The sequence below is a fragment of the Pelobates fuscus genome, chromosome 8, assembly GCF_036172605.1.
Source record: "Pelobates fuscus isolate aPelFus1 chromosome 8, aPelFus1.pri, whole genome shotgun sequence".
In the NCBI taxonomy this organism is placed as follows: domain Eukaryota; kingdom Metazoa; phylum Chordata; class Amphibia; order Anura; family Pelobatidae; genus Pelobates; species Pelobates fuscus.
In genome coordinates, this window is record NC_086324.1 from 52,947,459 (window position 1) to 52,971,933 (window position 24,475).

General features: G+C 41.6%; 1 protein-coding gene across 3 annotated transcripts in view; it reads left to right on the forward strand.

Annotated features, from left to right (window-relative positions):
• RAPH1 (Ras association (RalGDS/AF-6) and pleckstrin homology domains 1) overlaps positions 1 to 11,598 on the forward strand; it is a 136,822-nt gene extending 125,224 nt beyond the window's left edge. For 2 of the 3 annotated variants that reach the window (XM_063429806.1, XM_063429807.1), the window contains 6 exons: positions 1,505 to 1,648; positions 3,789 to 3,899; positions 5,456 to 5,554; positions 6,067 to 6,187; positions 6,778 to 6,920; positions 8,801 to 11,598. In XM_063429806.1, coding sequence (XP_063285876.1) covers positions 1,505 to 1,648; positions 3,789 to 3,899; positions 5,456 to 5,554; positions 6,067 to 6,187; positions 6,778 to 6,920; positions 8,801 to 10,819 — 2,637 coding nt within the window. In that variant the 3' untranslated portion in view covers positions 10,820 to 11,598. Of the gene's footprint in view, positions 1 to 1,504; positions 1,649 to 3,788; positions 3,900 to 5,455; positions 5,555 to 6,066; positions 6,188 to 6,777; positions 6,921 to 7,410; positions 7,481 to 8,800 lie in introns of all 3 variants that reach the window. The other variant, XM_063429808.1, reaches the window with a different exon arrangement.
• The last annotated feature ends 12,877 nt before the right edge of the window (positions 11,599 to 24,475 follow it).

The window sequence follows — 24,475 nt, forward strand, 5'->3', positions numbered from 1 at the left end:
ACACACATACTCATACACACACTCTCAAACTCATTCACACACATACTCATACACACACTCTCAAACTCATTCACACACATACTCATACACACACTCTCAAACTCATTCACACACATACTCATACACACACTCACACACAAGTGATTTTTTTATTTTTTTATTATCTCCAGCCACCCTCCTGTTAGCTTACCTTATGTGCTAGGAGGGTGGCTTGGAGTCCTGCTGCTGAGGGAGTGAGGGGTCTGGAGCTCTTTATGCTCCTCTCCCTTCACGCTACGGCTGCCTCTTCTCACTCCCGCGCTGTCTCTCTGCAGGATGCTGGGAGGAAGTGACAGGCTGTCACTTCCTCCCTGCCCGCCGACATTACAGGGGCCCTGTCGCAGTCTTAAAGGACCGCGGCACTTGACCGGGTCCCTGTTGAGCAGTAACGTTTCCCCGGTGCTATAATGATAGCACCGGGGAAATAGTCCGCGGCACCCCTGTGTGCACGTCGGGGTGCCGTGGCACACAGTTTGGGAAACGCTGGTATACACTGATCAGCCAAAACATTCAAACCACCTGCTTAATATTGTGTTGGTGCCCCTCGTACTGCCATAAAAGCTCTGATGCTTTGAGGCATGGACTCCATGAGACCTCTGAACGTGTCCTGTGGTATCTGGCACCAAGACATTAGCAGCAGATTTTTTAAGTTCTGTAAGTTGCGATGTGTGTCCCCATGGATCAGAATAGTTGTTCTAGCACATGCACATATAGCACTTTTCATGCTTCCAACACAAGAATTCAAGAATTGACTGTTCATTTGCTGCCTAATATATCCCACACCTTGACAGGTGCAATTTTAACCATATTATCAATTTAATTTGCTTCACCTGTCAGTGGTTTTAATGGTTTGGCTGATCAGTGTAGTTTTACGTTAGCATTAGGGTGGACGCTTGATTAAAACTCCAAGCACCATTACCACTACAGCCTGATGTTGTGGTTATGGTGCTAGGAATGCCGTGGTGCCATCACAGTGTACTTTGTCAAACTGTTTTAGAATGTTTTGACAACTTATATGGCTCCCTTTCCCTCACCACCTCTGGTCTTCTCCTGCAATCAGCATCTTGTGGACTGCACTTCAACTTTCATAATGTTTTACCAAACACAGACTGGCAAACAAAGATCGGAGTTATAGACCAACATAATTTGGGGGGAAATGCCGTTTGAGACCCTTGATGTATGTAATGAAAAGCTGCATTAACCACATGTTTGAGAATATGGCTTTTCATAGATCCTTTTTTTTTTTTTTTTATCAAAGCAGAGAGCCTTTAATGAGATGAATAACTCTGTGGTGTTGCATGGCGAACACATGTCTTTGTGTTTGAAAAGATCAATCCTGCCCTGATCTGTAAATACATTGTAAAATCAACCTTTTCATATAGCACTTGTTTGGCAACTTTCATATACTGACAGTAACAAACATGACGCCAGCCCTAACTTCATGCTTTAATGCTTGCTCTTGTAGGAATGCTTTTGTGGCAGTTCAGTCTCTGTGCCAGAAATTGAGGGAGTCCTTTGGCTGAAGGATGATGGAAAAAAGTCCTGGAAGAAGAGATATTTCCTCCTTAGGGCATCTGGTATCTACTATGTCCCAAAAGGCAAAGCTAAGGTGAGACATGCCCCTATTACATTTCTGTATGCTATTGATTTGTGTGTGTGTGTATGCATATCAGATTTTCATTCTAATATGATCCATTTTAGATGTTAGAGTTGTATTCCTCATTGTTTGGATTCAGCTATTTTTAAAATAGCTCATATTTCTAATGGAATCATATTGTGTGTATTGTTGCCTTTTCTTTCTGCTGTGTTAAATGGTACATAAACTGAACTTGGGTCATGGGGGATCTTCCTGGAAGTTCTTGATATACATTTAGAAACCAGTGTGTACTGGGGGGGATTGTTGCACCGGGCTATCTTGTTAGATAACAGTGCAATGTGTAGATTATATTGTCTATAGTGTAGACTGCTTTCTGCACCAGTTCTAAAACATTTTTGAAAGAGGAGAAAAACAAACCGCCGATCAGAAGAGAGGGTTTGGTATATGATGGAAAATCATATTTAAACGGACACTGTAGGCACACAGACCACTTCAGCTCATTAAAGTGGTCTGGGTGCAATGTCCCATCACCCTTAACCCTGAGCATGTAATTATTGCAGTTTTTATAAACTGCAATAATTACCTGCTAGGGTTAACTCCTCCTCTAGTGGCTGTCTACCAGGCAGCCAATAGAGGGTCTTCCGGGCTCAAATGCAACTTTTGGTCGCCCAAATGATACTGGACGTCCACACGCTAGGCATGAGGACTTCCAGCATCACTGGAATCCCCATAGGAAAGCATTGAATAGTCCTAATGCGAGCGCACCCATTCCTGCGCGTGCGTATTGGGTCTCCCCCGCCGGCTGACGTTAGCGGGGAAGGAGCTGGGCCGAGCCGAGCCAGCGCCGAGGGACATCGGAGGTGGACCCAGGTAAATGACAGAAGAAAACCTTGTGTACTAGGGGGGAGGGAGGGCGTTGACAAAGGGGGAAACTATAGTGCCAGAAAAACAAGTTTGTTTTCCTAGTACTATAGTTTCCCTTTTAAGACATTATCATCCACGATATATATTAAAATAAGGGAGAGAGAAAACTACTTTTGGGAGAGAAATGTTTATATTTTGGTGATTACATTAGGGCACTTTATCTCATATTTGTTGTTTGAAACTTTGTTTCATAACATTCTGTGTGTTGTTTGATATAGATAGAACAGTTAGTTGATAAACACAATGCAGGTATTGTCAACCATGTAATAGATACTGTCACAGAACAAAGTACAACAGTCTCCACTCAAAAAAAAAAATAAGAAAACAAAAACAACAGCCAAATTGATTAAATCAAATTCTGTTATAAGGTCACAAAATCATAAACATTGTATCAAACATGGAACTAAGTAACCAAAGTAACTTGGATTTGTTTGGGATAGTCCAGGAAATAACCCTTGAGAGATGTGATGCCTCCCTGCAGCTTTGGAAGGGTGAACAAAGAATACAATTGTTTGGGGATCTTTTTCTCCAAATAAAATTTCATCTGTGGTTTATTTAACAAAAAAAAAAAATTGGGGGACTCTTAACAGGCAGAGTCTGGAATAAATATAATACCAGAGGTAGGATCATCATATTTACTGCATTAAAGGACCACTATAGTGCCAGGAAAACATACTCGTTTTCCTGGCACTATAGTGCCCTGAGGGTGCCCCCACCCTCAGGGTCCCCCTACCGCCAGGCTCTAGGGGGTGGAAGGGGTTAAACTTACCTCTTTCTCCAGCGCCGGGCGGGGGACTCTCCTCCTCCTCTCCGCCACCTCCTCTCCGGCTGAATGCGCATGCGCGGCAAGAGCCGCGTGCGCATTCAGCCAGTCTCATAGGAAAGCATTCACAATGCTTTCCTATGGACGCTGGTGTCTTCTCACTGTGATTTTCACAGTGAGAAGCACGCAAACGCCTCTAGCGGCTGTCAACGAGACAGCCACTAGAGGCTGGATTAACCCTATTATAAACATAGCAGTTTCTCTGAAACTGCTATGTTTATAGAAAAAAAGGGTTAAACCTAGCTGGACCTGGCACCCAGACCACTTCATTAAGCTGAAGTGGTCTGGGTGCCTATAGTGGTCCTTTAATCCTACCCTTGCAACATTCTGTATTTTGGAAAGGCAAGTTTTCTGAGATTTGATTAACCTATATTTAATTTTTTTTTTTTATTATTTTACATCCAGGCTTCTAGAGACCTTGTCTGCTTTCTCCAACTGGACCACGTTAATGTTTACTATGGTCAAGATTACCGCAGCAAATACAAAGCACCCACTGACTATTGCCTTGTGCTAAAGGTAAAATCTAATATCCAAAACATTTAAAAAAGGTTTGTTTGAATTCGTGAAGGAGCCCGTGCAGAAATCGTTTTTTTGTTTGCTTTCCTTGGCAATTATAATTTGAATATTGGGCAACATATCCATTTTGTTCATCAGAAGTTTAAATTTGGCAGGTCAATCTGGAATAAACTCAAACAGGAAGTAGATTTGGGTGCAGTGCGTCTCCAGTTAATTGGTTAATTACAAAAATCATGTTATCTAGATTTGTGTCGCCACCCTCTGGTTACTTTAGGTAGTGCACATGTATCTTTGACTAAGAAGCAGGAAGGGGTACTTGGTTTATTGGAATTATGCAAATTGAAAGACTGGCGCTATAAAATATTGAACAATTGATAATTATGTTCTAGTAAAATAAATCTTCACTTTCATAAACCTGATATAATTCAGATATTATATTATACAATGTGCTGTTGGTTGTAGTTTTTTTTTTGAGTTAGTTATAGGGTTAGTTAGTTATAGGGTTTGTTATACCTGTTTTACATTTAGGCATTCTTGTGTGAGCAGCTGTTACATGTAGAGTTTGTTGCTTACAAGCCATGTCCTTGGTATGTGCAGATTTTATGAAGGTACCATACATGGTAACAATTGTGTATTATCAAGTAGTAATAATAATAATTAAAACCCTTAGCACATTGTAAAGTCTACTAATACCGGACTTAACAAAATCTTGTTCAGTACTCTGTTTTGCACCCAGGTGGAATATCCTTTATATTGTTTTTGATTGGTGCAAGCAGAAATGTCCCATTTCTATAAAGTTGCTCATACCACATATGTTTTGTCCTTCATCTTAAAGGATCACTATAGGGTCAGGAACACAAACATGTATTCCTGACCCTATAGTGTTAAAACCACAATCTAGCCAATCTTACTGTATTCAAGCCAGAAGTTGTAGCTCTGCATGCTGTTTGCCTCAGAAAAAAAAGCAGTCTGCTGACATCATCAGAAGTGGTGGCCTGATCCTATCACAGTGCTTCCCCATAGGATTGGCTGAGACTGACAAAGAGGCAGATCAGGGGCAGAGCCAGCATGATTCAAACACAGCCCTGGCCAATCAGCATCTCCTCATAGAGATTAATTGAATCAATGAATCTCTATGAGGAAAGTTCAGTGTCTGCATGCAGTGGGAGGAGATACTGAATGTTTGGATGCATTTTATGCAGCCATGACCCAGGAAGGATCTCTAACAGCCATCTAAGGAGTGGCCAGTGAAGTTATCACTAGGCTGTAATGTAAACACTGCATTTTCTCTAAAAAGACCGTGTTTATAGCAAAAAGCCTGAAGGTAATGATTCTACTAACCAGAACAAATTCAAGAAGCTGTAGTTGTTCTGGTGACTATAGTGTCCCTTTAAAAGAGATTGCTTACATTGTGTGATGTTTGTAATGCATAGAGCTGTTTTCTAAATAAAAAGTCAAAGCATGTGCTCGAACAGGTGATTGGTGTTGTTTAAGATGCATTACCTTTGCTCTATTCTATAGAACAATAATATATCCACATGGCTCTCCTTTTGTAGCATCCTCAAATCCAAAAGAAGTCCCAGTACATCAAGTACCTGTGTTGTGATGATGTCCGAACCTTGCATCAATGGGTTAACGGGATCCGTATTGCTAAGGTACTCTCACTCACTTTTTCTATAGTCTTCTCGCTGCCCCCAGTTGACAGGTATAGTACACGGAGTGCTTTGACCTATTGGATCCTTTAGAGCAGAATTTGCAACCTGTGTTTGAACTGCCAATGGGTTTAGGTCCTGTGTACCCAGTACTCTGCCACTGACTCGGGACTTATCAAGACAGGATATGTGCATGTGTTGTCTACAGCTATGGGACATGTGTTCATGTGATAGACCAACGTACGTGACTGATGAATGTGAGTAGTGTTGTGCACACCAAGTCAATAATTAACATTGTGTTAGTGAGAGCATTGATTGAGGTGTGACGGGACTTCAGGTGGATTTAGTATCCATGTAATTGAAGTGTGGATTGAAACGGTTTAGTGGAATTCAGTGAATCTGGGGGAAAAAATGGTCAATTACTTTTTTCAGAGTGCAAGTCATACATTATCTACATTTTATATATAACCAATAATGTCTGTTTACATTGTTTTCTTTGTTTTAACCTTCACTAGTATGGTAAGCAACTGTATACTAATTATCAAGAAGCCCTGAAGAGGACAGAAGCCGCTTATGATTGGACATCTTTATCAAGTTCAAGTATGAAATCTGGATCCAGTTCTTCTAGTTTACCAGGTATGGATGGATTTGCAAATCCTCCAGCAAATACAATCACACAGTGTACATGAGGCAGTTGTCCATTTTTCCCATTTAGTGTTTATTTGTTATAAGGGGTAACCTGCTATATCTGTCTTCTATTGCAATAGAAGGTCATGAGCGATATGGTGGTTTTGCTCCAATGTGACAGAAAATCCAGGAAAGCTGTGTTAGGGATGAGTGAATTAATTCAGAGTTTATAAAGGTCTCCTAATCTCGCAGATTATGCCCTTAAGTACATTTGCAATTATCGCTATTCGTTTCTCTGGGTTATTACTAAACGAAGCTGCAAAACTGAGGCTAAAATAGCCAAGCTGTGATTATAGCCGAGTTGTAATTTCCTTTCTTGAAATCCATTATCTTGGCCTAAATGTTTCCTTTTCAAACTCAATCTGCTAAAATTCAGAGTTTAATGACAAACTTGTCTGACTACAAAAAAACAAAATGGGACTTGAAAACAGACATGATTTCCGAAGCAATGACAAAATGTGCTTATTACACAAAAAAGGATTGCTTAGAATGTTTTGTTAAAATTTGGAGTTATCACACTGTTTTTGTTCCTCATGCAGAATGTCAATCGAACCATTCCAACCAGTCAGACAGCGGCCTTTCTGAAAGTCAAGCCTCCTGCCATATGCGTTCTCAAAGCATTGTGAGTTCTATCTTCTCCGAAGCCTGGAAGAGAGGAACGCAGCTGGAGGAATCCAGCAAGGTAGAGTGATCATACCCTCCACTCCCACTAAACCTAAATAAGGCATGAATGGCTGAGCTGCATGGGTAGAAGGCTGCTGGGTTTTTATTCCTGTTTCCCGTTATCCCGTATCACAGCCATGATTTCCCATCCCACAATGTAGACCAGTGTTTAGTACCATTCTCTCTACATCAAGTCATACCCATTATGTTGCCACATTACCATACACGTTGGCAAGTTTGCAGACCATTGCAGAAGCCTCTCTTTGTGAGGACATCTATAAATCGTGAAAATAATTTGAACCTTCACGCACCGTAGTATAATAATCATGCTTTTAAATTTGGTCAGGCCATGGGTATGAAATAAATTGGCCAGCCTTCATTATAAGACGGGATGATTGGGAATTCCGATATAACGGGGTTGAAAAATACGCATTGGCATGATGTTGCTATTCTGTCGCCACGCATTTTATTTCACTGCTCGTGTTTCTCCTATTGCCTCATTGTCCCAGGTTCCAAATGTGAAGCCCAACTCTTCTAAGGCCATCAAGCCCACAGCGATTTGTACGGGGCGGTATTAAGGTCAGGGGTCATCTAAAAACACACTTAACCTGGATGTTGTTTAACTGGAATCCTCCAGACTAACTTTCTAAAGAATCCTTTATCCTTTCCTGAAAATAAAGCAAACGAATCATGAACAAACATTAACACAAGCCCCCTGGCTTATGTTTGGTTAATGTTTTTTCTCTGCCGAAAAGCAGACGTTTCCTTTTTATTTTTATTTGTTGTTTTTTTTAATTATATAACTTTTTCAATACAAAAGGGGATCAGGTAAAGCTTTTGCCTAATTAAATCATAGGGCAGTACACTATTGTAGCAGTAATGTTTTTGTCTTGCCGTTTTGAGGCTTTGTTTTTTCATTTTCTTGTGCAATCCTGAATATAGGGACTAATGAAAGACATTTTCACTGCATATCCTAACAAAAATCTGAAATTCTAGTCTGTCAGATGAAAGCTAATCAGATTGCTGCCAATTGCCGAGGTATTATGGTAATGTTAGTACTACCCACACTTTGTAGAGAAAAGCTGCATTTAATGCAGACTTCTACCTATTTTTATACTATTTTAGTGTCAGCAATTATATGCACACTAATGGTGTTTTAGGAGACAGGTTATATCCCCTTAAGGGTAAGGCAAATTTCAGCATCCAGTCCACTGCCTTAATTCCTAGATGGCTATCCTCTTTTTTATAATTAAGGCTTATGTATCAAAGAATATAGATATAATAAAGGCTACAGAAAGAATCTTTTTCTACTAGGACACAGAAGGCTTACTTTCTTGCAACTGGCCGCACAGGATTTTGATTACTGAATAGCAAGGCATTCTTTTTTTAGAGTAGGAATTTAAAGCTATGTCCTGCTTAACTTGCCTCTTCTCACCTCTGCATTGTCTGTTGTCTTGCACCTTCTACCCTCTCGTGTTGTCTGTTTCCAACCAATGTCTTCTTGTATGTCACCAAATATGGAATTTTAACTTTTCTTTTTTTCTTTTTTTATTACAATGCACCCTTACTACCTCCTCAGAGTTCAGGGTTCTGGTGGTGGTGATGAGATCTGCATATTACATTTCCTTTCTAAAGCTGTGCATTTTCTAACTTCTTTATTGCTACTGCAACATTGGGAAGTTTAATCCTTTCTTTACAAAGACGCAACTTACATTCAGTTGTAATATCCATTCAACTGTGCTACTGCAAATAATATATTAAGAATTTTGTTATTTCTTGAAATCCTCCTGTTGTGTTCACCCACTGTCTTTGTGATGTCCACTGTTGATTGTTTTGTACAAAGTGGCATGTGAATACATTACAAGCTATATCTAATGCTTTTTATTTTATATATTCTAGGCTCGAATGGAAACCTTAAATCGTCCTTTAGCTTCTCTGACTCCTCAGCCACACATCCAGATCAGGGCTGTATCTCCTCATGCGGCATCTCAGCCATCACCCCTTGCACCACCTCCTCCACCCCCACCTCCTCCACCTCCTCCTCCACCCCCTCCCCCACCTCCACTTCCCACCCAATCTAAAAGTCCTTCTGTGTCCACACCAATTTTGTTTGCTAAATACAGCACCATCACAAGATTACAAAATGCTGCCCAATATCCAGGGCCTACCTTTAAATCCCCCACATCAAATAGCACAGTTCAACACATTCCACCAAGTACAAAGCCTCAGATGATTGTTACCCCAAATGGGGCTATCCCGCCTCCACCGCCCCCGCCGCCACCACCACCTCCACCACCACCAGGTTCAGCAATGGCAATGCTAAAACCATTTCCATGTACACCATCTATGCCTCAGTTTACACCACCGCCACCTCCAATGAAAATCAATCAAGTCCAGCAAAACAACATTGTCCAGGCTGCCCAGCCCCCTCCACCACCTCCATTACCACCTCCACCACCACCTCCTCCACCTCCACCTCCTCCCCCTCCATTCCAAGCACCTATTAAACAGTTTGGGACAGTTTCCAAGCCAGCCCTTCCTGTTGCCACCCCACCTGCATCTGTAGCCCTGGGGCCTCCTACTGCACCCAAAAAGCAGCTTCATTTTACACTCTCACAGACGCAACAATCTTCAACGAGTCCATCAGTTATGTCTGCTCCCACTGCACCTCCAACCTTACCAAAACAGCAGAGCTTCTCAACAAAACCACCATCTTCTCCACAGTCCCCTATGCCTTCAGTTAAGCTGATTGCTAGTCAGTTCCCACCACCACCTCCACCACTTTCAGAACCTCAGCCTCCTAAACCAGGCACTCCCATCTCTGCCCCACAGTCTCCACCAGCTGTGAAAGCAAAACCAAAATGGCAGCCATTTCCAGTTCCATCCTCTGACTTCCCCCCTCCTCCACCTGAAAGCAGCTTAACAATTCTTCCTCCACCTCCCCCTCCACCTCCACCTCCCCCTGCCACATCTCCAGTTCCACCTCCTTCCCCCACACCAGAAAAGACTGGTTCGCCAGCTAAAAAGTCAAGCAAGACATCCAGTCCTGGCGGGAAGAAGCCTCCCCCCACTCCCCAGCGCAATTCTAGTATTAAATCGAACAGCTCTGCTGAATACCATGAATCTAAGAAATCCTCTGTGGACAGCCTAGTCAGCAAGTTCTCTGACTCACCAGGATCACCATCAAAGGAGTCATTACCTCCCCCTGCAGCTCCACCAAAGCCAGTTAAACTAAACCTTTCAGGTGTAAATTTGCCCATGGTTTTTCAGCAAGGAAATCTTTCCAGCCAAGTCCCTGGGACGTTGCCTTCAGGAAAAGTGGCAGTCACTGAGTTTCCATCTCCACCGTCTGATTCTGAATCCGATTTCCCACCTCCACCAGCAGATCTTGAGCTCCTGCCACCACCTCCACCACCTGTAGATGGCCCAACAGTTTTGTTTTCTGGAAATACTTCTCCAAAGGTGGCTGTGGTAAATCCACAACCCCAGACGTGGTCAAAATCTTCTGTAAAGAAAGCCCCACCACCCACCAGACCAAAAAGGAATGACAGTATGCGTCTGATGCAAGCAGAAGTGACAGAATCATCTACCCCTGTCAGCCCACAAGTACCACCAACTTCACCTAAGCCAAGTCTTAGTGTGCAACCAGGTTTCCTTGCTGACCTGAACAAGACTCTACAGAGAAAATCCATTACAAGGCATAGCTCATTGTCATCTGCCCGGTTATCAAGGCCTGAGCCCACAGCCACCATGGATGATATGGTACTGCCACCTCCTCCTCCAGAACTGCTAGAAGACAATCAAAAAGCTAACTGCTATGGAGGCAGCCATTTATCAGGCTATGCAACATTACGAAGGGGGCCACCTCCAGCCCCTCCCAAAAGGGACCAGAACACTAAGCTTTCTCGTGATTGGTAACCCACGTGTAATAAACTCTTCCCTGCTGGTTCTGCACATGGAATTATGTTGTACCATGAACTTTAAATTCTATGTATGATAACCAATCAAGCTAAGTCACGTTCAGATAAAGGTTAACATGCCCCTCATTCATCCTCATGTTTAGCAAATGATCCTGAAACCATCAGTCAAGTTACAAAACCAGTCCCTGTTATGGAGAGGACCAAACACGACTCATACTCTGCATTTAAAGACACATTTTGTAGTGTATGTTGGTGTGCAGTGTGTCTCTGCATGTTTTCCTACAATAGGCATATAATAATGTAATTAATAATGCAGCAGCTGTACAATAAAAAATAACAAGAATGTTTTATTTCACTCTGTCGGTTTCCACTTAAAAAATATATATATATTTAACTAATGATGTACTTGGTGCTGTAGCTTTGAGAACTTTTTAAGCATTCACATCTGGAACATGTTTTTTTTGTTTGTTTCTTGCTCATGTTTCTTATAAATAATACATTGCCTAAGTACCAATTTTGACTTCCCAACTTTGACTCAACAAGGTCATCTGAGTACCTGGTCAAGTTACTAATCTTCTATTACGAGTCTTTTAGATTAAGCATATGAGATCTATATCTGAATTAACAGCATTGCTGTAGGTAGTTGGTCGATGATGTTATAACACTGTTTACAGCCCAAGAAAAAAAAATGATGCAATATCTGAATATGAGATCAACAATGACATGAGCCCTGGTTCAATAATGAAAAAAAATTAAAGTGTCTGTAATAACAAGTAATGATTTTTTTTCCCAATTTATTTACATACATAAGATGTTTTAAGAAGAGTTTGCTGTGAATGTTCTGATCTGGTTTTAGTGAATCTCTGCATTGTTAAGATTATCTATTTAGTGACGGGGGGGGGGGGGGGGGAGTATTTTAGAATGAATGGATCATCATCATTTTATCATAATTTTAACAACGGAGACAAAAGATGTCCAACCTTTGACCACCAGCTGTTAATGGACTAAGAATTGTGGGAATTGTTTTCCTAATGCAGCTGGTGGCCTACTGTTGAACGTTCAAATGTAGCTGGGCTTTTTAAAGCTATTTTTTCAAATGCTAACTAAATGTATGTTCCGCGAGACTGAAGATACAATTATGTAAAACTGTTGGTTTTGGTTTTGTTTATTTTATTTTATTTTTTTTCTCTAGTTGTATATCCTGGCTTTCAGAAGGCATTCTATCTCTTAACAAGGAATATGCCTTCATTTTCAGTACAAAAAAATGAATGTATGATTGAAACCCAGGTTTCAGATGAGAGGGGTTTTCACATCATGACTGGGGAGCTTTGATTGATTGTTCTTGGGTACGTTTTAATATCCAGAAATCGGCATTCATTTTTATTTTCCACTTTTCTTATTTCTGGATGGGGACGTTTCCGAAAAATCAATGGACTAAAACAAAATTCCTGCAATTACTATTGAAATGTTACCTTATTATTAATAATCTAGTCTTTAAAACTGTGGTCTCTCTTTTATTGTATGTAATTGTAAGATATCCAAAAATAGTGATAACATAGAGAATGATAATTTACCCAGTGGTTTTGGTTTTTTTATACAGTGTATGAAATTATACTCAACCGTATCCATTTATTATTGCTGAAAACTGACATAATAAAGACATAATAAAAACAAAAAAAGAGAGAGATACCAAAATGCATTCTGGATTATTGTGAGGTTTTAAATTTAGTATGGACTCAAATTATATTATTCTTTATTTAAATAGCTTAAATTGTAGTGTTCTATTGACTAAACAAAGCTCTGGTGAGTTAAAGGGGCAAGCCAAGTATCCACAAACTAGGTGCAGGTTAGGTTACGTTATAACTAGTGTGAAAAAGTGTTTGTTTAGGTTAAAAAATATATATAATTCTGTTCCACAGGCCCACTCTCCCAACCTGCAGTTTTCAGTTTTTGTCCCAAAGATGGCTGGTACAACCACATAGCCTTTTGGGACCGTGAGTTAAAGTCAAACAACAAACACATGGGAGATCTATAAAAATGTTCCGTTCTACTATAAAGTTCTAAAAGTGTGGCTGTTACCATGGAAATTTGTAGAACCAACAGACTTTCTGTGTCTGCAGGCATGTTCCTTCCTGATTATTATGAGGGGTTTGACCTCATTCCATGGACCTTTGTCCATGGGTTTATTCCGCAACTCGCATTTCCACTCGTGACATAGGTTTAGTGGAACTGCTCAATAAACTGATTAGTTCCTTTTGCAAGCTGTGTTTAGATATAGCCCTGATGGTAACATGCATAATTGGATGCATGATTGTGTTCATTTGGAATATATAGCAAATAGTAATTTATATATTAATATTACTATTATATATATATATTATTACTATTTTATATATATATATATATATATATATATATATATATATATACACTATTATATATATATACATACACACACACACACACACCACTTTTAAAGGGACACTCCAATGCCCAAATATATATAAATATATATATTTTATATATATATATTTGGGCATTGGAGTGTCCCTTTAAACGTATATATATATATATATATATTTTTTTTTTAAATATATATATATAGTGGTACTCCAAGCTACATGACCACTTCAGATGTAACTTCACTTACAGCAGCTTTCATTAGGCAGCAGCGTTTCATTCTGTGCATATTTTATATATACGTAGAGGTCCTTTTATTGTTGGAACACTCGGCTGCAACTCTAAGAACTAATGAAAGAACTGCAGGATTGGCATCTGGCTTCAGGATCCCCAACTGGGTGAGTTGTCCAATACAGCCAAACATCATTCCCCTCATCACCACCACTTAGTTTCACCTGTACTTGTTCATAGGGTACTAACACATGTTTATCACTAAGAGAGCAATCTTAAAGACTGGGGCAATTGAGGTAAACCTAACCAAAACAACTGATTTGGAGGAAGCAATTTCCCACACAGTTATGTGTTTTATGCACTAACAAAGATGGCAACCACACAAAATAGGGCTTTCATTTTAAATTAAATATTTCTTTATGAAACATAATTTAATTTGAATCTACAAATAAAAGGTGAGAAAATTAAGGCATTTTGTTATTACATTGTATTTTAACTGAATGTCATAATACTGTTAGCAGGTTTTAATACCATGCAGGTTTTATGGGGTTTTGGAAAATTACGTGGTAAAATATAGGGTTTGAAAATGAAATTTTCTTCTGGGCTGGTATAATAAAATGTTGTTCTGTCTATTTTGATTGGCAGGCTTATGTTGGGTATGCTCTTGTATATTGGGGGACCTGCCTGACGACCCAGGCAGTTCCCCCGCAGCTGATCCAGCCAATCCAAGTCATGTGATCGCTGTGTCACTGGTATCACATGACTCGGATTGGCTGCAGGGGGACTTCCTGTTTTGCCAGACAGGTCCCCCAATTGCAATCTGCACACTGGGAAACACGGCTGACCGAAGGAAGGGCCAGATGATTAGGACGTCCTATGCCACCTTAACGCTGTTAAAGCCCTCCTATTGAATTAATGCATAGCACTCCCTAACATCGGGAAGGGGATAAAGGCAGCCACATTAACCCTTACCATGCTCTTCAAGCATACTACCTCTAGTTTGTAACCATTCCATGCATCCGCTACACACACACACACACACACACACACACACCATATTCGTTGACAATAGAACAATGAATACCTATTTCATTACCCCTACTTATACCCTTTGTGTCACTATACCACACTCCCTCTAGCCTGTAAGCTCATTGAGCAGGGCCCTCAAACCGTCTGTTCCTGTGCATCCATTTGTCTGGTTACAATTATGTGTGTGTTTGTCCACTCATTTTACAGCGCTATGGAATTTGCTGGCGCTATATAAATAATAAAATAATACACACCACACTCACAATATTTATACAAGGAACAATGAATCATGCACACTGAATTTGACAAATAGAACATTACTAAACTCAAAATCCTAAAAGGGACCTGTAAGTGACCCTAAATATCTAAGCAAACTACAAATACATTCTCAATAATTACCAAAAAAAAAGCGCGCTAAATTAATCTGTAAATATAAAAAAAAAGCAAATAATAGTGCAGACAATCTGGATAAACATAAAAGAAATTTTTTTTGGAGAAATACGAGGGGAAAAAACTCACATGTCTCAGAGCCCCATCACCCCTGGCTCTGGGTTTGCAAAGCTCCTTTGGAGAGGGGATATCCCCACACTGAAGATCGTTCCAAAAGATGTATCCACCAGCAGTTCAATAATACTGTATGAAAAAGAAGGGCAGGACTTGTACTTTTTTTTTCTTTTATGTTTATCCAGATTGTCTGCACTATTATTTGCTTTTTATATTTACAGATTAATTTAGCGCGCTTTTTTTTTTTGTAATTATTGTTTTCTATGCACATCTCTGTGTGTGTTATTGGTTTAAGTGCTGCCATATTGTCTGTATCACGTCCCAAAGAACATTGGTTCTTTTTGTACAAATAAATTCTCCCCTGCAGCTGGTCAGCTCAAACAAGGAAACAACACCACCAATCCAGGCACATGGGTCTGTTATCTATATAAATCTGGTCACCAAGAAGATATGGGACATGAAGTTCAGCTGATGGATGCCATACCACAGTGGTTGTCAATGTGATAGCAATGTTTTGCGGACTTTGCACATGGTTTCATCAAGCCGCTGATTGTGCACATGCTCAACATGGTTTGGCGTCTCAGCTGCTAAGGGAAGATAAGATTTAAAAGGCTTCTATCTATGCAGTGTTATGTCATTATTAGCAACTATGCACAGAGAGATAGGAACTGGGGACCTCCTTGCACCATAAGGGCACTACTTCTTGTCACCACTTCTTGTCTAAAGGCGTCAATGAGTATTCGTATTGGTGCTTAGAGTGTACCTTTTAAACACCACAACCCAGAACAAGCTTCTTTTAATGATTTTATATTTTGAAAACCTCTGTAATAATTATGCCTAGTGTCTCTCTCTCCCCCTCTCTCTCTCCCCCTCTCTCTCTCTCCCCCTCTCTCTCTCTCCCCCTCTCTCTCTCCCCCTCTCTCTCTCTCCCCCTCTCTCTCTCTCCCCCTCTCTCTCTCTCCCCCTCTCTCTCTCTCCCCCTCTCTCTCTCTCCCCCTCTCTCTCTCTCCCCCTCTCTCTCTCTCCCCCTCTCTCTCTCTCCCCCTCTCTCTCTCTCCCCCTCTCTCTCTCTCTCCCCCTCTCTCTCTCTCTCCCCCTCTCTCTCTCTCTCCCCCTCTCTCTCTCTCTCCCCCTCTCTCTCTCCCCCTCTCTCTCTCCCCCTCTCTCTCTCCCCCTCTCTCTCTCTCCCCCTCTCTCTCTCTCCCCCTCTCTCTCTCTCCCCCTCTCTCTCTCTCCCCCTCTCTCTCTCCCCCCCTCTCTCTCTCCCCCCCTCTCTCTCTCCCCCCCCTCTCTCTCTCCCCCCCTCTCTCCTCCCCGGAAAACTAAGCGGAGTAAGAGCATAGAGAATAGATTGTCACATCACCCACTCAAACAGTAGAGTGGGCACTATAAAAGTAGGAGCCAGAAGAAAGTTTCATCACATCTTAGCTGTTGGGTGGAGGGTAAAATAATTATAGGATTGAGGATAGTACAATAATGAATGGAATGGACATCACGTATGTAGCACCGAAAAGAACTTGGATGTGGATATCTGTCACACTACCTCCAAATAGCAGAGAACACAATACTGTTTCAGGGGTGCCAGAACAATTGAGACACTTTGACTCAAGGACTACCCCTCAATAATCTTTAACTTATGGTAACATTTAAAACAGCACATAACATATAACTGTATGAGAAATTTGTAGGTAACAATACAACACAATAAAAAAATAATTCTACAGCAAAGAGGGAACACAGAAAATGAAAACCAGGGGCATTTTGCATTCATATGCCACCATACGTAAAGACATGCAAATAATTTTTACAGGGCACATCATTTGTAAAATGATGTATAGAATGTGTGTATATAGTAGCGCTTGTTCTTCAAGTAACAAAATGAGAAATCTGAAGCTCTGTGAGAACTCCCAGAAACCCCCTTACAATTTATATATAGCAAACAAATACTGCAGCGTTAAGGGGATACCCCCCACCAAAATATCAAAGTGCAGCGCTTACAATATATCAACTTACCCCTATATACACTGCTCAAAAAAATAAAGAGAACACTTAAACAACACAATGTAACTCCAAGTCAATCACATGTCTGTGAAATCAAACTGTCCACTGAGTGACAATCAATTTCACATGCTGTTGTGCAAATGGGATAGACAACAGGTGGAAATTATAAGCAATTAGCAAAATACTATCGAAAGCCTGCAATACTTAGACCACTTCCATCAAACTCATCTACCATGTTAATCGTTATTAAGTATCATATAAGGTATATTTATCGGATGCACTACCTACCTGCGTGCCATGCATGACATTTGTACCTACCATGTCGCACTCTCCAAAAGGTCCAATGAATGACCTGTAAAGTAACCACCAACACGGGTAGGGTGGGTGGTGATAATACTCTGTGTAATTAGTATCCTCTGTACCTTTAAAACATAACATTGCATATAGTGTAATATTGTTATTTTTATGTTGGAGTGGGTGGTGATAATACTCCGTGTAATTAATAAAATCTTGACTTTACGTCATGTTAATAGTAAAATCTGGCAATTTTATTAAAGACACGAAGGCTCCTATTATGCTATTTTAAAGCTGAACAACCACCATACTGGAAATATGTTGCACCAGGCGAAAATAGAAATTGCGAAACGTAGATTCATTCAATCAATCAGCCGCTCGTAGTATGCCTTCCAATCTACAACCCATCATGGTAGCCCTAGAAGCCATAGCCCTATGAATGGAGTGGGAAGAAAAAATCAAAGTGTCTATGCCTGCAATGGACAATAACCACTTGATCCAACGAGCTAAAGTAGGAGTTGATACTGGTAGATGCGGCACTCGAAAGGAGAAGAAAAATGGATGGAGTTGATTTGAACGGAGCGAGATCGGACGGTGTTTGTATTCCTTAAGACATAATACTGGGCACAGGTTTAGGTTGTCTGGAAACGACGGGTAAAAAACCTCCTTAGTCGAGGATTTTGTCCTCCTTAGTCGAGGATTTTGAACATTCGGAACAAAAATGGGTGCTTGCCAGTCCAACCCTCTGACATCAACAACACGTTTACATGAAAGTAAACAAAACGGCATCAACAGCTTCACCAATATTTGTTTAAGAGAAAGTTCGTGATTCAAGGGCCAAGACTCGAGAAAACAAAAAATCACATCAACATCCCAAAAGGAAGAATATCGAGCCTGAGGGGGTCGAGAAAAATGGATGCCTCTGAGCAAACGACAGATAAGGGCATGTTTTCCTTTAGGAGTACCTTCCAAACCCATATGTCTCGCTGATATAGCTGATCTGAACAGGTTTATAGTATGAAAAGCTTTTCCATCTTCGAAGAGCAGAGTCAGAAATTGTAAGATTGATTTCACAGGAGCTGATATGAGATCCACTGATCGTCCCACGCACCAATCAGTCCACTTTCTCCAAGCTGACCCGTAGGAACGTCTGGTGCCCAAGCCTCTGCCAGGAGACTGAGTGTTGTGTGTGAAACATCCTCGAGATTCCTTGATCTCCTGAAATGAGCCATGCCATCAGATGAAGTAGACCCAACTCGTGACTCACTCCCTCTGGATTGGTCAGAAGGTAGGACATGTCTGGCAATAGACGTGGAAAGTCTATCAACATTTCCAATAATTGTGGGAACCAAGGTTGCAACCTCCATATCGGAGTTATCAGAAGCACGGTTACCTTTGGAATATCTAGGGAATGCGAGGGTCAGAGAGATTAGGTTGAAATGTGGAAAAGCGTAATTCCTCCCCTTGGTCCAGTCTTGTAAGAATGCATCTGTTCCCAGAGCATCTGGGTCTGGTCTCCAACTGAAGAACCAAGGGAGTTGGGCATACAGCCAAGATGCAAAGAGATCTATGTAGGAAGGCGCCAAAAGTCGAGAGAGACGTTGGAAAATCGTTGGGTGGAGGTGGCAATCCCCTTAGTCTCAAATGTATTGATAATTCCAATCCGCTGTTGCATTGTCTCATCCTGGGATATATTCTGCTACCACCGATATGCAGTGTTCAGACAATAATGGCAAAAATCTCTAGCCATTACTGCTAGAACTTTCTATTTCGTTCCTCCTAGGTGGTTGATATAATGCACCGCTGAGACATCATCCATCTTGGTTTCTTCGTTGGACCATCTGCCACCGGTGGAAATGGTCCCGCAATGCGTGCCCCAGCCGTGTAAGCTGGCGTCCGACTCTATGATCAGATCTGGCGTAGACCCAAATATTGCCCGTCCGTTTCACACCTCCATGTGGGCTAGCTGTCCGGAACGCAGATACAAGACTTTGAGTCTTTGTAGGGCACGATAATGTAACGGGGCCAGGAAGATAGCTTGTATGGACGGTGGCAATAGTCCTATGATCCTCGCAAGTTGTCTGAGTGTAATGGTCGTACGATGCATAAGTCGTCTGATCTCTTTCTTGATTTAAATCATTTTGTCTCTGGGTAGACACAACATCTGTTGTACAGAGTCCACCGGAAATCCCAGAAATGCTATGCATTGGGAGGGTAGAAGGCTAATTTCTCCCAATTCACCAAGAATCCTAAGTTGTTGGAGGAGGTGGGTCGTCCAAGACAGGTTAACACGTAGTTGGGATTGAGACTGAGAAAGGAGAAGGATATTGTCCAGGTTAATGATTATCTGACGCCTCATGTGCGTAGGAAGGCAATCACCGGCTTTAGTACCTTTGTGAAGCACCATGGAGTAGAGGACAGGCCAAATGGAAGACATACAAACCTCCACTTCATTCCTCGCCACTAATACTGCAGTAGGTTTTGATGTGTTTCCGCGACAGGGATTGTCAGATAAGCATCCTGTAAATCTAGTTTGACCATTTAATCTGATGGTAGCAGGATGTCCCAAAGGCAATGTATACCTTCTATGTTGAAGTGGTGGTACTGGACAAAAGCATTTAGGGGTCGGAGACTGATTACTGGGTGTACCCCCCCCCCTTTTCTTGGGGACCAGAAACAGGTTGCTCACGAACCCTTCTGTGTCCCACGGGATTTGTCGAATAGCGTGTTTTGACAAAAAAAATCCACAATCTCTGACGAGATCATCGTGTGGTGTTCGTCGGGCAAGGTCAGCTCTTGAAGGAACGGCACCTGAATAGGGTGAGAGACTATCTCCACTTTATCGTATTCAATAACTCAACATAAAGATCTTACTCACATTTTATTGAGCAGGCTAAACGTTCAATGGACAAGGCACAGGTGGTATGATCCCCACCCTGGATTCTTTGGTAAGGTCCTCACTAGGATGGAAAGCAGGATGCCAGGCAAACAGAAAAAAAAAAAAAATAATAATAATAAAATTAGTGACTTTCCGTCACTTGAACTATTGTATGAGTATTTTTATTATACCATTTACTAAATGTATGAAGAGCTGTGGGCCATTTGGATGACGTTTAGGTAGGCAGTAGGAAGCAGGGTGTTTACCAGTGTTGATAGCAGGCATGGCAGTTTCTAAAGTAGCAATCAAGGCATTAGTAGTAATAGTGTCAGCATACCGTTGCACTGCCTGCCTTACTTCTACCCTAGTGTTATTGTGGATCCCATTATCAATATCAATTCTGTCCATATTTAGACAAAACCCTTTCTCTGAGCCCTGTTTAAATAATTACATTTGTATTGCTAATGTGGAAATGTAACTTTATCAAAACATTGACATAAAATGTAAAGAGAGATAAAAATAGGACAATCTAGGCAATATGGAGTTGTAGTGGCTATGTTGCCTGGAGTGTCCTATTACCATCCCCAAGGGTTATGTCGAAGCATTGCAGAGTTGTTTGATAGAAAACTGAGTTCAGTTGGTGCTCGCATGCTGCTTCCTCAGCAGGGATCTATAAAGAGATATAAATAACTAGCAGTCAAAACAGCTTTAGACACATGATTGGTTGAATTAGCACATGGTTATCCATGTGAGCAGTAACGCCACGCCAAGGCTTCAACCCTTGTTACTGAACATTCACACACCTTTCATGTCTCCTGGTACTCACAGATTCACACACCATTCATTACATAGATGCGAGTGACACTTTTTGAATACTTTTTAGTGAACATTTATAAATGCTGCAGAAAATCATAGAATTACAAATCAGTAGATAGTATCAGGTGTCGGGTCCAAGTAATGAAGAATGATTCTTTTTAAAGCCATTTGTTCCAAATGTCACTTTATAGTTAAAGAATTCCATCAATGATGCTCAAGACTCGTATTCATTAGAACTAGCTGATAGCTTTTGTTCCACAGATCCTTTCTTTTTCATTTGAGAGAAGCAGTAGGCAGATCTGAATATTGCCTGCTCTTCACATAAGTTGGCAGAAGATATCCTTTTGGAAAAGAATTGTCGACTGTTTTGCTGAAGACAATCCACAGATCGATATCAAATGAAACAACTTTGTCATTTGCTGTTTAACTACCATTATTGAGGTAAATTTGTGCGAAGGATCCACATCAACAATAAGGTTCAATTGTCCAATGTCCTACAGAAGTTGACAGGGGCTGCAGTAGATCAGTGTCCTCAGAATACTGCAGGTTGTTTTGGTTGTGGATATGGCAAGAGCAGACATAGCTCGGTACATTTTGCCCAATGAATATCCACCAAACAACATCCACAAGGAGTGGATGCTCATGAAAGGTATATCTATGTCCTTAGCAAATTGATCGGATAGTCATTTTAATGCCTTGAGTTAAGTTCTTCCAAAGAATGCCATTGTATTATATCCAGCTCCAGAAATCATCCAGGTTGAACACCATGTATTTGGTCCAGTAGATCATGAATGGCGAATAATCAATTTTTCCATGTTTCCACAAGGAGTAGATGATCCTGAAAGATATTGTTGCCTCACATAGCAAGTTACTCATACAGTCATACAAATGCCTTGAGTGAAGTTGCTCCAAAGAACACCATTGTATTATATCGAACTCCAGACATTATCCAGGTTAAATACCACGTATTTGGTCCAGTAGATTATGAATGGCGAACAATCAATTTTTCTATATTTCCACAAGGAGTAGATGCTCCTGAAAGGCATTGTCGCTCAAATAGTCATACAAATGCCTTGAGTAAAATTTCTCCAAATAATGCTGTTGTATTATATCCAGGGTCGTCTTGTATAGTTTTTCTGGATCTGGCAGTAGTAGAATATTTGTGGTGGTGAAGTGGTAAAACACCTTTTCAAAGGCTCCATGTGCTTATTCTGACCACGTAAATTGTCTTCTGTGAAAGTACTGCAGGCTTGTACCACCTCCAAAGAATGCCATTGTATTATATCCAGCTCCAGACATCATCCAGGTTGAACACCATGTATTTGGTCCAGTATATAATTAATGGTGAATAATCCCTTTTTCCATGTTTCCACAAGGAGTAGATGCTCCTGAAAGATATTGTTACCTCCCATAGCAAGTCGATCAGACAGTCATACAAGTGCCTTGAGTGAAGTTTCTCCAAAGAATGCTATTGTAGTATATCCAGCTCCAGACATCATCCAGGTTGAACACCAAGTATTTGGTCCAGTAGATTGTGAATGGCAAATAATCCTTTTTTTTTTTTTTTTTATTCTTTATTTTTGTAGTGCAGAAGCTTTTAATAGTCGGTTGTGAGGTTGTTCTGCTCGCCGGGACCATCCCGACTCCCCTGTGCGTTGTTCACCATGTCGGTGGGACTCGCTGACACGGGCTGAGGTCTGGGGGTTGGTGGGGTTGGTATGGAGGTCAGAGGTCTCCGGGGTCTTTGTGTGGTAGGCATATCCGGCATACCGGCTGGCCTCGTCCTGGCGTGTGTGGGAGTGAGTGCTGCCGCCCGGGGGACATGTTGCGTTTTCCTGCCATCCTGATTGCCGGGACCAACGCCGTCGGGAGGCCACCCTGGTGTTTCTTGGCAGGGGTCCTCCCAGTTGTCGCCGGAGTGTCGGGCGGATCCATGCTGCTGCCAGTTTCCTCGCCCGCCTGAATGCCTGACCGTTGGCCCGGAGCCTCGTCCAAAGGTCTTTGCAGAGCTGCTGGAAGAAGTCCATGGTATGCTTGGGTGGTTTGAGACGGGTGTTTTGTGCCGCCAGCGCCATCTTGCTTGGGCTCTGGTAGTTTCGCCTCATCTCACATTTTGTTGTTTGTTCACGTCACTTTGCGGGGGTTGTCGCCCCCCGTGTGGACCGGGATAACCCCCTCCGGTCCAGAGGGGGGGGTAGCAGGATGGTGTTTGATGCAGGCTTGCGAGCGGTACCCTTGCCAGGCGATCGGCCGCCTCCCCCAGGCATTAGGCTCCGCTCCAGATTAGGCCGCGTGGCCGGTTCAAACTCTCTTGTCGCGTTTAGATGCGAGATCGGTATCGGCAAGTTCCATGCCGGGCCCCACATTTTTTCCCGGGCACCAGGCACTGCTGCCATTTCTTGGTAGTGTGGGATTAATGGTTTTGTGCCCGCTGGTGCCGGAGCTTTCAGAGAGTGCGTCCGGCCATCTTGGCAGTCAGGCCCCGCCCCCCCTCAATAATCAGTTTTTTCATGTTTCCACAAGGAGTAGATACTCCTGAAAGATATTGTTGCCTCGCATAGCAAGTCACTCAGACAGTCATACAAATGCCTTGAGTAAAGTTCCTCCAAAGAACACCATTGTATTATATCCCGCTCCAGACATTATCCAGGTTGAACACCACGTATTTGTTTGGTCCAGTAGATCATAAATGGCGAATAATCCATTTTCCATGTTTCCATAAGGAGTAGATGATCCTGAAAGATATTGTTGCCTCCCTTTGTGAGTCACCCAGACAGCCATACAAATGCCTTGGGTGAAGTTCCTCCACAGAACACCATTGTATTATATCCAGCTCCAGACATTATCCAGGTTGAACACCACATGTTTGTTTGGTCCAGTAGATCATAAATGGCGAATAATCCATTTTCCATGTTTCCATAAGGAGTAGATGATCCTGAAAGATATTGTTGCCTCCCTTTGTGAGTCACCCAGACAGCCATACAAATGCCTTGGGTGAAGTTCCTCCACAGAACACCATTGCATTATATCCAGCTCCAGACATTATCCAGGTTGAACACCACGTATTTGTTTGGTCCAGTAGATCATAAAATGGCGAATAATCAGTTTTTCCATGTTTCCACAAGGAGTAGATGCTTCTGAAAGTTATTGTTGCCTCCCATAATAAGTTCTTCCAAATAATGCTGTTGTATTATATCCAGGGTTGTCTTGTATAGTTTTTATGGATCTGGCAGTAGTAAAATATTTATGGTGGTGAAGTGGTAAAACACCTTTTCAAAGGCTCCATGTGCTTTTTCTGACCCCGTATATTGTCTTCTGTGAAAGTACAGCAGGCTGGTACCATCTTTGAAGTAACTAAAAAGAAATACAGAAATTTGGAAATCCAATAAATTGCTACATGGTTTTCTTCCTCCTGAATGTAGTGCCAATAGTGGTCACTACCTTTTTGAGGAGGTTCACCTTTCTTGAGCAGATGCTCAGTTAAGTCCTAGAAATACAATT